Source organism: Aulostomus chinensis, chromosome 9, assembly GCF_037954235.1.
Source record: "Aulostomus chinensis isolate RoL2024-O1b breed Wild chromosome 9, RoL_Achi_v1.0, whole genome shotgun sequence".
Lineage (NCBI taxonomy): Eukaryota > Metazoa > Chordata > Actinopteri > Syngnathiformes > Aulostomidae > Aulostomus > Aulostomus chinensis.
Window position 1 is genome coordinate 18,368,950 of NC_141328.1, and position 15,687 is coordinate 18,384,636.

At 42.5% G+C, this 15,687-nt stretch overlaps 1 protein-coding gene across 1 annotated transcript in view; it reads left to right on the forward strand.

Annotated features, from left to right (window-relative positions):
* The window catches only part of LOC147256165 (plexin-B1-like), a 54,373-nt gene that overhangs the window by 25,901 nt on the left and 12,785 nt on the right, over window positions 1-15,687 (forward strand). Inside the window, exons 3-20 of the mRNA XM_086214071.1 lie at window positions 67-934; window positions 1,109-1,351; window positions 2,695-2,877; window positions 5,223-5,351; window positions 6,264-6,364; window positions 6,553-6,685; window positions 6,857-7,013; window positions 7,180-7,288; window positions 7,607-7,715; window positions 7,948-8,673; window positions 10,239-10,340; window positions 10,990-11,112; window positions 11,450-11,543; window positions 11,903-12,072; window positions 13,083-13,234; window positions 14,050-14,155; window positions 14,978-15,114; window positions 15,202-15,375. Of these exons, the coding sequence (XP_086070197.1) occupies window positions 77-934; window positions 1,109-1,351; window positions 2,695-2,877; window positions 5,223-5,351; window positions 6,264-6,364; window positions 6,553-6,685; window positions 6,857-7,013; window positions 7,180-7,288; window positions 7,607-7,715; window positions 7,948-8,673; window positions 10,239-10,340; window positions 10,990-11,112; window positions 11,450-11,543; window positions 11,903-12,072; window positions 13,083-13,234; window positions 14,050-14,155; window positions 14,978-15,114; window positions 15,202-15,375 (3,806 nt within the window). The 5' untranslated portion in view covers window positions 67-76. The remainder of the gene's footprint in view (window positions 1-66; window positions 935-1,108; window positions 1,352-2,694; window positions 2,878-5,222; window positions 5,352-6,263; window positions 6,365-6,552; window positions 6,686-6,856; window positions 7,014-7,179; window positions 7,289-7,606; window positions 7,716-7,947; window positions 8,674-10,238; window positions 10,341-10,989; window positions 11,113-11,449; window positions 11,544-11,902; window positions 12,073-13,082; window positions 13,235-14,049; window positions 14,156-14,977; window positions 15,115-15,201; window positions 15,376-15,687) is intronic.

The following is a 15,687-nucleotide window of genomic DNA, read 5'->3' on the forward strand; positions in this document are numbered from 1 at the left end:
CTGTCGATGTTAAACTCAAACATCTGTCAGTGGATGCGTGTCATCCTGCTCTCTTTTCCTCTCCAGAATATTTGCCATGCTACATGGGAAGGCTCTGAACTCCACCCTACTCTTGCTCTTCCTCGTCATCACCTTTTCCACTGCCCATGGTCACACCTACCCCCGTTTTTCCCGGAATGACACCGAATTCCAGCACCTGGTACTCCACCCGGACCCTTCTGTGGGTACGGTGTATGTGGGGGCCAGGGACCACCTCTTCCAGCTGGACGGATTAGATGGACTCCGGCTGGAGCAAGAAGAGGAGACCGGTCCCGTGAGCGACAGCAAAGAATGCCTCCCCCCTGTCAATGATTTCAACTGTCCCCAGGCCAGGACAACCAGTAATCACAATAAATTATTGCTGGTGGATCCAAAGGCTTTGGAGTTGATCACTTGTGGTAGCGTCCACCAGGGCACTTGTCAGAAACGCAGCCTGACATCAATCGGAACTGTTCTTTTCTCCACTAAGAGGCCTGTTGATACGCAGTACGTCGCTGCCAATGATCCATCAGTATCAACTGTGGGGCTGGTGGTGGGGCTTCGGGAGAGGACCGTGATGTATGTGGGTCGGGGCTATACTGCCAGCCACCCACCAATCTCCACCCGCCACCTTTCGTCAGATCCTGTGTTTTCTTATGAGGAGACTGCGAAGTTGGCCGTGGCTGGTCGTCTCTCAGAGTACGACCACCATTTTGTGACAGCATTCACACGGCGCACATACGTGTACTTCCTGTTTTATCGACGTGACATCAAATCACCATCAAGGGAGTATCGGACATACGCTGCCCGAGTATGTCTGGACGATACCTCCTACTACTCATATGTGGAAGTTCCTCTTGTCTGCCACTCCCCATCATCTCCCTCCAGGACTTACAACCTACTCCATGCAGCCCAGGTATTTTATAGCATACATACATCATCATCATGTCAGTTTTCCTAAATGCATGACATATAGGGAGCAAAAATCCTAAATTTCTGTCTCGTAAGTGTATGAGTTTGTGCACTAATGCTGGCTATATTTACCTTTCATGAACCCCCCCCCCCCCCCCCCATGCCTTTGTTGCTACAGGTGGGTCAAAGCGCAGATCGGGAGGGGGAGAATCTGTTGGGAGTCTTCTCCGGCCGCATCAGCTCCACAAACAGTAACCCGTCAGATGGCTCGGCTCTGTGTGCATTCCCGTTGGATGTGCTTGACAAACACATCAACTCCACCCGCGACCTCTGTTACACCCAGGATGGAAAGGTGGAGGGAAGAGGAGAGGTGGCCTACATAGAGTATGAGGTCAAATCTAGCTGTGCCAACCTGCCCCTGGTAAGGACACAATACATAAAAACAAAAGAAGTTGCATGATGCTTTGCTCTCTGTTGCAGAATTGCACAGAATATTGTTTTCTGCTTTGCGTGCTTGTTACGGCATCAATGCTTGGTTTTGTAGTACATATATCAGGACTACCCATCATCATAAATCATTTCCTGTCGTCTTTACATACCTGAATAGATTAACTCAATTGGTTCCAGTGGTCAGAGAAAGCCACAACAGAGCAAAAGTCCGGCAAAGTAACAAAGGATGCCAGGATTAATCAGATTAAACAGAATCACAGGAAGGAAAGAAAAGATTTCCAGGCAGACGAGTTTTATAATGAGGCTGTCATTGGAAAGCCCAGAGCTCCCAGATGCCCCGGGAATAGCTCTGCCCAGCAGCTGCAGTCGCTCAGGTCCCGCCAACCCTCAGAGCCGTTTAATGGGATTGTTCGGGATCAATAAACCAAACTAACCATGAATCAGCTGTGCTACTGCTTAATGAGCACTGGCATGAGCGGATAAGAGCTCTTTTGAAAACCCACTAAAATACAAGGACAGTGAGTCCGAGGAGGAGAGGAAGGGAGTGAGAAAGATGTGCCTCAGCACCTTTTGATAAAGACAAAAACAATCTTATTTTTCTAACAAGAAAACTTTGAACAGACATTTCTATCTGTTCCTTCAAAGCCATTTATAGGAAACCTGAGAAGCAGATTTGGACTGCTTGTTTCACAAAACCAAAAAGAGTAAGTCAGCTGCCTCAGTATGAGTCTACTTGAATCCACGATGCAATCCTCTTAACATGAATTAAGAGGATTCCAAAGCTCTGAAGCAATAGCAGGAAAGAATGGAAAAAGACCTATTTAGAAAATGTCAATATTAACTTGTTAGTCTGAATTACTGTACAGCTGCGCCCACAATTCGCTTTAGCTGTTGAATACCAGATTATTTTATTGATTCACTGAGCAATGAGACATGTTTTTGCACCGTTAAAGGTTCGTAGTAAACACACAAACAGGGATATCATAACGTACAATTAATTGGCTTCTTTCTGAACCATCAATCAATTAGAGACTTCATAAATAACGAATACAATTAATGTGAAATTCCAAATGAATGCAGCCATAACGTGATATCATATGAGTTTAATTTACTGATATCAGAATGACTGCAGTTCAGATTGGCTGTAGTTTACCTTCCTCCAGCACAGTATCAATTGAATATGGAAGCAGGTTCATTTCAAATAGTATAAATGCGTTTCAGATGAATAAAAACACTGAACTCAAAATGATGGTTCTTTCACTTTTTCAACAACCCAGTGGAGTAAACACATTCTGACATGTTCATGTTTTATAGAATACCCTCAAGGCATATGCCTGTGGCTCCGACCACACCCCGAGTCCAATGGCCAGCCGTATGCCTCTGGAAGCTTCAGCTGTGTGGCACACCTTGTCCACCCACCTCACTGCTGTGGCCGTCAGCGTCAGAGACGGACACAGTATTGCTTTCCTGGGGGACTCCAAAGGGACTCTTCACAAGGTGGCTCATCATATCCACTGTCTACATTTGCGTGTGTGTCAGTTTCCTCAGGCATCGACATGTCACCAGCTTTGCAGGAAAAAAGAGGATCTGTGTGTCATGGAAAGTTTCAGGCCATGGGGAATGTACTATTAAGGTAGTTTCCTGATTTCTTCCTTTCAGGGCAATCACCCAGGTGTAGGGCCGTCTTAATACCACACCATAAAGCACGGTAATCAGGCCCACGCTTGCAGCTGCTCCTCTGAAAAAATGTTGATGAATCATTTCCCAGCAAACACACCTAAAACTGGATGAAACACTTGCTGCAGGTTTCGGGTTTTTCTCATAGGAGTTTCTGTCAGCTCCAATATACTTTCACATCACTATGTTACTGGAAGATTCCAGTCGTTCCCACATTCCCAGTGTTCCAACATACACAGCCCATCATGCCACCATGATTCCACATTTAATACATGTGTATTTTGTTCTCTGAACTTCAGAATGGGATTGTTGGTGACTCTGAACCTTTATGCATCTCAAGAGTTTTTGTGTCTTTTTATCGGCATCCAGATTTGACAATTGTAGGCACAACTCTACTGTGAGGCATTTGCTAATTGGGTTGATGTCAAGTAGATCTAATTTGTTTTGTACCAAAGAGTGTGTTCATTTAATGTGTTTGCGGGAAACAGGCAGAATGAGACAGTACGTTTAGGTAGCAAATCAAAGCAGCCCTCCGTGTAGCCATCTGAACACACTATTGTACTGGGATTATCATATCACAGCTAGAAAATTCCACAGCATTCACCCGTGTGTGCGCGCGCGTGTGTGTGCGCGCGCACGCGCGTGTGTGTGTGTGTGTGCGCGCGTGCGTGTGTGTTTTCACTTCATAGCCCACCAGTTTATTTGAGTTGGCCAGTCAAACTAGGGTCAGATATGAAGTCATCAGCTTGATCTCAACACAGATGGAGACAGAAGTTCAACACTGTAGATTCATTTTATTGAAATCTGCCTGCTTGCTCTCTTTTACTGTGAGATATTGGTACTGTTCTCACAAAATTCTGTTAGGTCAGCTTCAGCTTCAAATATCAACATTGAGAGATGACTAGAATGACAACAATGTGAGCATCCGCTCCCCGAAGACCATTTCCATTTTAGTCCTCCAGATTGCTTTTCTTCTTCTACTCTACTACAGCTGTAGCCATATGTAATAATGCTTTTACCACCATCTTCTGGCAGCATTACATAGCGTATTTTATCTGCATGGAAACGCATCTATCGACAGTCTGCTTAAAATTTGCTTAATAATGAAATGGGACACAATCACGGTTGACATGACACAAAATATTAACCTTTGTTCTCCACCTTCCTCTTGATGTAGACGGCTTTTTAAAACGATAGTTATCATCGCGCATAGCGTGGACTGCCCTTCATGCTAAACAGTTACAGCTGTTTCACCCATTCAGCAGCCTTTTTGAGCCAGTTCAACACATGACATGTAATGTGTTCATTTTGGGGCTTTAGTTGTGCTTGCACGCAAATCGCTTCACCTTTTAACTGCACTAATGTAGCCGTTTCCTCCTGCTTCCAGGCTTTGTGCAACGCTAAGCAAACTACCTCGATGTTTCATATTTAATGAACAGAGTAATATCGATCCTGTCTTTCAACTCAGCGAATAAGTATGTTTCCCCAGTTTTGACCATATCTTTGAGGTGAAGGGAGGGAATTATCTGCCAGAGACGTCATGAATATCACTGTTTCTGAAAAAAAAGTCCTATCTGTCAGTCATCTACACACACAAGCACACAGACACACACACACACACACAGACTTTGTCATCGGATTTCAAGTAGAAGTGTGTGAGGATCATCTTCAATAAAGCATGACTCTCTTCACTCTCTGCTAAATATGACATGCAAATAGCATAAATACTTCTAAACCACTAAGCATTACTGAGAATCTTCCCAAGCCATTATATGTTGAGTGCATCCTTTTAATGGGACAACACGTCGTCCATTCCGTTGACAGCGATCACGTGACCGCCTCATGGAAAAAGGCATGAAAAATGTCTGCTAATCTCATTACCATGAGGTAACATGAGCATTGGAAGGCCTGCGAATCACTTAAGCCAGGGGTGTCTTCCTGTTCCTCATATTGGATTTGACTGCGGTAATCACATTTATGGCCACTTCTGCTGCGATCCTGCACAAGTGTGTGATTTGATTTGTGTTTTTTGTTGGGTTTTGTGTCATTTTGCCAGCAGTGTGAGTTGTATACAACGAATGTCTCTCAGTATGCTGATGTACCTCATCCACCACAAGTTCTAAAGTGTCCCCTCTGTTTCTGGTCTTCTTCTTCTTCTTCTTCAGATATATCTGGGCCAAGATGGTCAAGTGGAGCTTTATGCCAACATAACCATACAGCCCAACTCACCCATTAACAGCGACCTTTTACTGGACCAGAATGGAGCGCACATCTATATTATGACCAAAACTATTGTAAGTCTTAAAGAGAATTGCTGTAGATTTCTTATCAAAGGATTTAGTTTTCACAGGTTTAAAATGTGAAATAACTCAGCAGATGTATAAACAGCTGTAGCCTTTTCGATGAGTCTGTCCATTCAACGGCTCACCCAGATGTCCCCATACACGAGACTAAACACGGCTTGTCAGACAATTTATCGTTTGTCAAGTTTTCCAGGCTTTGATACTTCCACAAGCTGTGTCTCTCAAAGAAGAAGAGGATAAAAGAATACGAGGCAAAGAGCATAAAGGAAAACAGAGACCAGCTGGCAGATGAGGCCAAAGGTCATGAATCCCACTGTGTTGGCGACAACAGTCAGCAGGAGGTGTTGGGTCAGACACAACAATGGTATTGATCAGAGAAAGTGGCCTCCATTGTGTTGGCACACTCCTTACAGTCTCCGTGTGAGCGGCCATAGATGCTGATGGGAAACTGCTCGTCTGTAATTGAATGTGTTCTCTCACTTGTTCAGCCAGCACAGCCAATTATGGGAGCCTGACCTGGTCTGGCAACAGTGCATAACCCCCCCCCCCAGCTCACACACAACTTATGTGGGCATGTGCAATAGTTGTATCGCTGGATGTTGCAAGTTGCAGTACAACTTCTTGCCTCCTAAACAGAAACTTAAAGATGTCACTACAGCATGCAGGTTCTGCAAGCTCAGCGCAAGCGAGACCAACCACTCATGATCATTAATGATCAGACATGATCAAACTATGTCTGTAAGCTTCCTTCGTAGTGGAAGTATCTCTGATGCGACTTAATAGTTCTTTATGAGAGATTGTTTAAAAAAAAAATTCTGATACATATGAGCGCGAGAGTATCGCACGCAAGCTTGTAGCACTGAAGGTTCAAGTGTTTGGCCCTAATTTATTAATGACTCTTAGGTGGAGAAGCATCCAGTGGCCGAATGTGGAGATCACCTGGACTGTCAGTCTTGTCTGGCTGCCAAAGACCCATACTGTGGCTGGTGTGTACTGGAGGGAAGGTGAGTCCGTATTCCTCCCTTTTATTTATTACTTAATTGTAAGGTATTTATTTTAGCGAAATAATTTGCTCCTAAATATACAACTTACTTTCCAGTTTGTTGTAGCATTTCTTTAATTTAAGTATTTAGTATTTATTTATTTATTTAAGCATCATCTCTTGGTCCCAACTCTGACTGTGATATTTCAGGTGTGGCCAGCGCCAGGAGTGCCAACGAGGGTCTGTGAACAGTCAGTGGTTGTGGAGTTTTAACAAGACCCAGCAGTGCCTCAGTATCCAGCACCTCAGCCTCTACAACATTAGCCGCGGGGAGAAGACTGATGTAATATAGTGGGGAGAGTGGGAGTAATGCACTTAAGTCTGTGGGCCCATCTTTCTTGACTCCATTTATGTCACAAATTGGATTTTTTGCTTTACAGATTTTTTGATTTTCCCAGCCCAGTAGAGGTAGAATGAATCTTTGGTTACTAATAATTATTTCTCTGTCCTTCAGATCACAGTGTCAGTGGAGGGCCTCCCCAGTTTAGGAGAAGGAGAGGCCTACTCTTGCTTCTTCCAGGACACAGAAACTCCTGCCATGCTCATTCCCTCTGGTGTGACATGTTCCACCCCTGATGCCAGTAGTCTGCCCCCCATTGGCCACGGAGATGGTATGTTTCCTGCCTTATCTTAGTGTTATTATTCTGTAATTCTGAATGCCATTTTTGTAAGTCCTTATTACAACTAAGCCATTGTAATAAAATCTGCTGTAAAACCAAATGAAAATTGTATTTATCTGTCATGATTGTGTTTTAAAAAGTGTTTTGTCGTTTGTAGATTCTGTGATGGTGACCCTGGCCCTGCGTTTTCTGAATGTGACTGTAGCAGAGACGGAATTCACCTTCTACAACTGCAGCTTGGTACAGGAGCTCTCTGGACGCAGGCCGTGAGTGCACAGAGTTCCACACTTTATCGTAGCCAACGTGGCAGTGTCACTATCGTACACAGATGCCTGAGTAAAAGAAGTATAATTTTAAGAAACAGTTTTAGTAAGGCCCAAACACACTACAGTATGTCCGCCCGTGATGCACATTGTTACACGATTTTTTCTGCTAAACTTTACATTGTAGTGCTTATAAATGTGTTATTAACTGTTTATATGCTTGTTATTCATGCTAAAAAGGGACAATGTGTCAAAGAACACAGGTTGCTCTAAGGTTCATTCATATTAATCAGTGTGTACTGCTGCTGTGTGCTCTACCAGATGCCAGGGGTGTGTTAGCAGTCGCTGGGGGTGTAACTGGTGTATCCATCAGCATGTCTGCACACACAAACACACCTGCAGCAAAGGAGTCACCATCTACAACCATAATGTGAGTCAACACAGAGGGCAATGATTGTTTGTTTGCTTGACTCATGAATAGCATTCATCACCTTTCCCTGCACTGTTTCTTTGGTGTTGTTTTTTTTTTTTTTTCATAGTTTTTATTATTTATTCTTTCTTTAATTCTTGTTCTACATTTGTTTCAGTTTAATTTCTCCTAATTTTGTTTCTCCTTGCTTTTGTTCTCCTCCATTTGTCTTTTATGCTTCTCCATCATCAAGTTCAAACCTCCGCCTCCCACCATCCCACCATCCACCAGAAACCACACCCCTTTTCCTCCCACTGTCCTGCCGTCTACAACAGTAGTCTCGACAACACAAACATCTGTTCCTACCAAAGCAGCCGTCCCTACAGTTAGCGCTGTGGTGACACCACCCACTACCCCCAATGCTGCATCCACATCATCCCTTCTCCTGGCCACAATTCCCCCCTCCATCAGGATAACCAGCCAGGCCACCACCACACACAGAGATGCCAACACCACTGCTGGGACTCACTTTGATGTGCTGAAGGCAACAGAGGGACACACTGGCACAACCAGAGCTTTCTCAGGAGACACAGATGATTCAGTGATGACGACTGAATCTGTAAATATCACTGACACCATTTTCCCCCCGTCACTACCCAGCAACACCAGTGACCAGGTCGACCTGGGACTGTCTGGTGAAGTGCTGGGCTCTTCAACCATCCCCAGTGACATTTTAACAGACTTCTCTGCCAGTAACAGTAAGGAGTTCATTCCTCTGGCCAACTCTGAAGAGAGTGATGCACCTCCATGGATGAAGGAGTGGGAGAAGACTGAGGAGGGTGCTGACATAGAACCTGTAACAGGTTCATCTGTTGAAAAGTCCTTCATCAATACACAATCCCCCGATACAATTATTCAGCCCAACTCTGAGTCGACAGCAAACTACCAGTCTGATTCTTCTGCTGAATCTTATTTTATGGTGAGTGCAGAAGCTGCATCCTGTTCCCTGCAGAAGGTTGTGCTTTAGCACCTGTATTACTAAAGCTGACCTACCCTAACTTTAATAGGGAATATATATTTGAAGTGACACGCCTCCCCATCTTTTCTGAGTGTTAGATGATGAGACCAGCCCCCCCACTAGTCTGTTTGCTGTTTCTTAAATGTGAACAGCCAGGAAAGAGTCAGTGTGACTCTGTCCAATTTTTGTGGAGCCCTGAGGTGACAATAGAAAAAAAAAAAGTAATTCATTTTGAGGACACAAGATATAACTAGTTTCCTCAATGTAATTAAATAATGGCAACATGATACAACTTGTTCTCAAATGTAAAATAACAAACATGAGGGGAAAAGTTGTACTTTGTGGCCTCAAAGTAGCTAAACTGAGTGAATTAGTTGTATTATTTTCAGCAAAATAACTAATTTGTGGATAAAATTACATCTTGTGGCCACAAATGATTGACATTGAGGGAATATGAGGGGGAAAAGCAAAAATAAAGAAACCCTCTTTCTCCAGGGCTCCTTCAATTCTTTGCAAAACACCTCTTAAGCTCCAGTTATTAAGATTGTGTTTGTTTAAACCAAACTAGCTTTTTATTCCTAAATTAAGATAAATTTCCTGGCAGCAGCTGTATTTTTACAAAGAGAAAACATCAAGCTAAAAAAGAGAAGGCGCAATTTTTGGAGGGACATCAGAAGCTTCAATCAGGAGAGTATTTCATGCAAACAGACCCTGCAGAGGACTGAAGTCCATAATTCTTATCTTCAGTCATTCTTCTGTCATTGAGAGGTAAATGATTGTCTTGAGATCAGCGGCATAAAGTAAAGCTGCAGGATTGAACTGAAACTGAAGGCGCTAACTTGGAATTTCTTACTCATGACACTCCCTGCCATTCTGTTGACCTCATGTAGTGCTCCTGTGAATATTGCACTAACTCAGACCATGAACCAATTTACCCAATCATACTGATGCATATTCCTTTCTGGTGTCCAATTTTCCATTGCTGTCATGTTTTTGCACATTTAGTATTTCAGATTTTTTGTTTTTGTTTTTGTAGTCACTCTGTGTTGTGAGTGGCTTATTAAAATGGGGTAGTTACTCCTGCTTTAGGTTTATGTCTGAAAAGTAATCCCCGTTAAGAGATTATGACTTCTATCTTTCACCAGGTGCAAAGAACAGCGTGGGTGTCGTGGGTTATACGATGATTTTAAAAACTACATCATGGTTGCAGTTGACTAATGTCTTCGCAGACAGTCTGTCAAGCATATATAGGGAGGATAATGGTGCCCAGGTGCATATTACCAAGTGTAACATGAAACATGAGCCTCGCTAGAGTTCCTAAACCTGATGTTCTAACAGATGGTCAAACATCGAGGGGAAGTGAAGAAAACTGCAGCACAGAACTGATGACAAAGAAATGAGGTTAACAGCATCAGGAGTGCTCCAACACTGAGTAGATTCCAGATGTAGGTCTAGACAGTAAGGGTGTGTGCTCATCCCGGTATATGTACACTATATGGATGTTATAACAATTAATAATTTGTCAGCAGGAATGTCCTTGTGTGGAGAAAGTACAGGATTCTTCTCTGCTTCCTGTCAACGTTGAGAGGAAGATCACTCTGGTGGGACAACACCTGAACCTCTTTCAGGTAAAGGAACCGGCTTTAGGGTGAACAGCGATGCAAGTGTAATACAGCTTATTTTAGCAAAAAAATAAATAAAATAAAAAATAATAATAATAGCCATCCTTAAATGAGCAACATCATGCCTTTTTTTCTCAGTTTAATAACTGATTGTGGTGGTGTATTCACCAACATTAGCATGTATTCATGGTCAAAAAGCTTCTTGTTCCAGCTCCACAGGTAATGACTCCAGATGCTTTTCACAGTTTTTATCTTCGTGGGCAGATATTCTAATACATATGCACAAGCACTGAGACGTGAGGGTTTTATAATGTGGCTTCTTTAAGAGCTTAAAGACTGGGATGTCTGATGTCGTTATCAACACCAAATAGAAGCTTTGCCAACATTCAGTGTGGGAATGGCGGCTGTAAAAGCCCGTATATTAAATGCTTAGTGCTTCTGGGATCTGCAATGTATACTGCAGATTTCATTGTCTGAATAAATAGGGTGTCATTATATCAAAACCTTCAGCATGTGAATTCTAGCTTTTACATAGACAGTGTGCTGCGATGTGAAAGTGGGAAATCTGTTTGTACCACTACTGGAGCTACACAAGCGAAAATTTGCTTTCTTTGTTACAATATCTGTGTATAACCTATTCTTTGCTTACGTTCAGGATGAGAGTTTAGACTACGAGTGTGTGTTGGACATAGAGAATGAGTCGGTGGTGGTGGAAGCTACTGTGGAGATGGATGCCAAACAGCTGTCAGTCTTCTTTATCACCTGCAAACCAAAAAAGGTTAGACACACCAGCACCTTAAATTATCTGGTTATGTCCATGGGGTGGAGCAAACGCCACCCATCTGTCATACTATCTGTAATGGAGTACTGTTAATCATAATGAAAGCTCACAACCAAACCTAAATTCCATCAATTGACCAACAGATTGCTGTATTAGTGAAAATCCATAAACTGACATTTTTTGATCATGGACGTTTGTGTTTGCATGAGTTTATTTCATCAGTCCTCTTAACCAGCGTGTCTACAGATAATTTGACACAAACAGTCACTGCGTCTACACACGGCTGTGCAACACATTTACTCATTCACCAATAAGCACCTCTGTTTTATTTCAGTTTGGCTATTCCGCTTTGATGGAGGAATACCCTGCCATGATCAATGTGAGGAGAAGAGACAACTTTCTTATTGACAGTGCTGAAGATCTCAACGGTGGGAACCTTATTCTTTGTCTTGTTGCTTTAACTATGGCTTTTTAGTGGTCACACAGACTGTCACATGACGTCTGTGCTCACCAGAGTGGCTGAATTAAAGATCAAATACACGTATTATAGGCTGCATACCGAGTTTTTCAATTATAGAATAAAAGAAAGATTAACAAACACCGAAATATGGAGGAAATGTTTTATTCAATTCACTGCTGCTCACACATAAACAGATACAATCAATTATATTTCATCAGCAGTCTTAAATATGAAAATATTTAAAAAATCATTTAAGGAATTCATGAATAAAAATATCAGTGTCTGAGACCAGATCAATTTACTTCCCTCTTTTTTCACTCTCTTTAGTGACTCTGTTCAACTGTTCAGTGGGAAGGTCCGATTGCAGCCGATGTCGCACCGCCGACCCGAAGTACGGCTGCGTTTGGTGTGGCGGTGCTTCGAGCTCCCACTGTGTTTACAAGGACTCCTGCACCGAGGAGATCAAACACACCTGTCCTGCACCTGTCATCCACTTTGTAAGACTTATTTCTATCCTCTTGTGAAAAATCTTCTGTGTTTTGAGAAAAAAAAGGAGAAATGAGGGGAACGCGTAGAAATTCATTGTATCCGGCATAATGTTGGAAAACTGAGTGAAAAAATAAGTACAGCCAGTCAGCCTGGTTGCTGGGACAATTTAACAAGCTGACTTACCAATTTTGCCCAAGTTCATTTTAGTTTACATTGTGTGAAAAAAAAAACCCAACCTTAGACCAGTACTTCACCCAAAAAGTGTATTTTGACCACATGACAATGTTTTCCTCTCCTGTAACACTTCTTTTTGAATCTACAATGCAGAAAGTGCCAGCCACATATATTTATAGCTTGAAGCTAATGGCAACTGACAGCTAACAACATTAACAACAACAAAACTGTTGTGAGATCGTAAACTGACATTTTGTGGCAGTTTGTCTGATATGAGCTGTCGTTACCTTAGCTTGTCATTAGCTTGAAACTAAATACTGTACATGTGGCTGGCTCTTTCTTCATTTTACATTCAAAAAGAAGTGACACAGAAGGGAAAGAACTTGTCTTTGTGGCCTCCAAACGCACCCCCCCCCCCCCCCACACACACACACACACAATTTTAGGGTGATGCTCTGCCTTAACTAGAACAAGTAGTTATGCCTCATCAACCTCCAGAACCTCTCATGAAACATGTTGAGAGGATTTGAGAGGTGTGGTTGGTGTCTCAGGACATTCTAAAGTCCATATTTGATTTGGAAATGTTGGTTTGTGGATTATGAATGAAGGTATTGTATGTTTTGGTTGTGTTCAGTCTTATGACTCCCTGACTGAATGAAACCATACTCCCAGCTTAATAAATGCATGAGTTAACAGTATCATTACTCTCCTTTCAGATCCCCCCACCCCCCTACTGTCATGGTATCTGAGGTTTCATATCAGTGTGATGTTGTCTGACTGTCTTTCTGTGAATTACAATCTGGCGTGACTGAGGAACAATATACATTTCATACTTGTGTTTCAGTTGGACCCGGTATCCGGCCCCATAGAGGGCGGGACTGTTGTGACTATTTCAGGCTCTAACCTTGGCCAGAGAGCCGAAGACATCCAGAAGTCTGTCACAGTTGCTGGGATTCCCTGTAGTGTGATCCACAGCAGATATGAAGTCTCCTCAAGGCGAGTCGTAGCTGCACAATAACACAAATAACTAGGAACAGAAACACTTAGTGAGGAGATGTGGAGCTGCTGCCTCTACAAGTCTTTCCTCCAGCTAGACATTTGAACAATTGTATCATACCACCAACATGTGAAAATGTAACACATACAACAGACATCACCATGTCCTTTCCTGAACTTCATACAGTGGATATTTTTAGCTAAGTATAAGCATGCTAACTAAGTATGATTTAGTTTCACGAATAGTAACTAATACATGAGACAGAAAAAAATAACACAATCTATGTTTAAAGTCATCCAAATATGGTTAAGTTCGGTGAAGACTGAAGGAAGTACGTGGCAACAGTTGCAAAAAATATTTGTACAGTAAAATCCAAAATTGCGGGAACAAAGTTTAGGTTGAAATGGGTGTGGCCTATATCAGTCTACCATGTATCATCCAAGGAACACCCCTCAAAGATCATTAGTAAGCGGCCAAAAGGAAAAAGATGTAAATGCATGTAAACACATTTCTTTGAAATTTGAAATCTAAAGCTCTGAAACTTTTTGAGATTGGAGCTTTCAAACATTCTTCCCGTTGGTTTTCTATTATACATTTTGATAAACTAACATAAAATCACTTAAACATGTTGTGAGAAAAATTGTATCCCACAATTCCCCTGAAGGAGATGTACACTGAAATGAAGATAATATGACAAATAGTGCAGAATTTAAAAGGTAGGTGTCAAAAAACTGTTTTATAAATAAACAGTAAAGAGCAGCAATGGTGAAGTGAAGTGTGTTCATGACAGTTCTGTGTCTGTATCATCATGTAGGATCGTCTGTGAGACCACAAAAAGCGATGGAGAGCAGAGTGGCCAGGCCTCAGTCAAAGTGAGGGGGGGGGGACTCGGCCTGTCAGCTCAGGTCTTCAGCTTTCAGGTAAATACAGCAGCAGCTGTTGTGTTTACACACCAGAGAAACCAGGTTAGGCAGCATTACCATGCACTCTAGTAACCTGTAGTAAGACAGAGCATTTTAGTGATGGAAAAAATCTCCCCAGATATTTGAGAACATGCCACTTCGTCTACAGAAACCACTGCTATACCCTGATAACAAGCCTGTCCTTGTAATTAAACAAACACTTATAAAAACAAAGAAATCTCTGGGGTATTTTCACACCCAGTTCACAGGCAGCGCCTTTGTGGCACTCTGGCATATTTCCTCTTGACGATGAGAACACAGTAAACACTGGTGGGTGTGGACCAGACGGACCAAGACCTCGCAACGAGGGGACTCCCCCCGGTATTTATCTAGATTAAGCCTGACATGGTTCATTTGAGGAGTGTGATATAACCTGCTTGAGATCTGACAGGAAACACACACTTTCACTGCTTCACACATGTCCAAGTTTATTTACCCCAATTAAGAAAACGTCAATTCCCAGGTGGCCTTTTTTAATTAGGCTTGACTTGAAATGGCATCTAAGTGAATCCCTGCCAAGCAACAAAGGAACTACACATCTCCTTATTTACATTATGGTAAAAGGACAACAGCTTTAATGAATTGGCACAAGTGACAAGTCAATGAATGGAGTGAACCAACCCTCCAGTGTTTCCCAGAATGCACCAGCGTATCTTTTATCTTCCCAATAAATCATCTACTTGCTATTGGATTATTGATTGCATTTTTTCCCCCTGTCTCCCCACACGTCCTTTCATTCTTTATCTTTTTTTTTTTTCCCTCCTGTCTCACCGTTAACAGAATCCCATCTTGAACGGCATCTTCCCCCAGAGAGGGCCCAAGGCTGGGGGCTCGTCTCTGACCGTCAGAGGTCACAGACTGAGGACGGGACACCCGAGTGAAGTCAGCGTTCTGATTGGAGGAGTGCCATGTGTGGTGTAAGCATCACATGAGTTTTATCTCCTATCGATACAATAGTGTGTCTGAATTATGGTTTAAGGACTGAAATGTCTGTGTCTTTTTAGGCGACACATCCAGGAGGATGCCATCAGCTGTGTGACCAGAGGCAGCAACAGAACAGGAGACCATGGCATCATTGTGCGGTTTGGGGGAGCCGAGCGCCTCCTACTGGGTCTGGTCTATCATTACACCCCAAACCCCAACATCAGCAGGGCGACTCCATCCAAAAGCTTTCTCAGGTGGTTGACAGACTGAATAGAAAAATCCACATAGTTGTCAATGTGTTCTGCTAGAAAGATGACATCAAAAGTGTGTCTTTTAAGGGAATCCATCCGAAGAACGAAATTGAGATGTGATGTTTGTCTGGTCTTAACTTCATCAAATTTTAGTCTCTGAAATGGGCAAAAGATCTCAGACAGCCAGATATAATTTACTTAAAAGATTTTCAAGGGAGGAGATGAGTATAGATTAAAAGATGCACAACAAAGTTATTGTTTTTTTTTTTTTTATGTGTACACTGACCTTACAGAGAATACAGTATATGGTTTGGA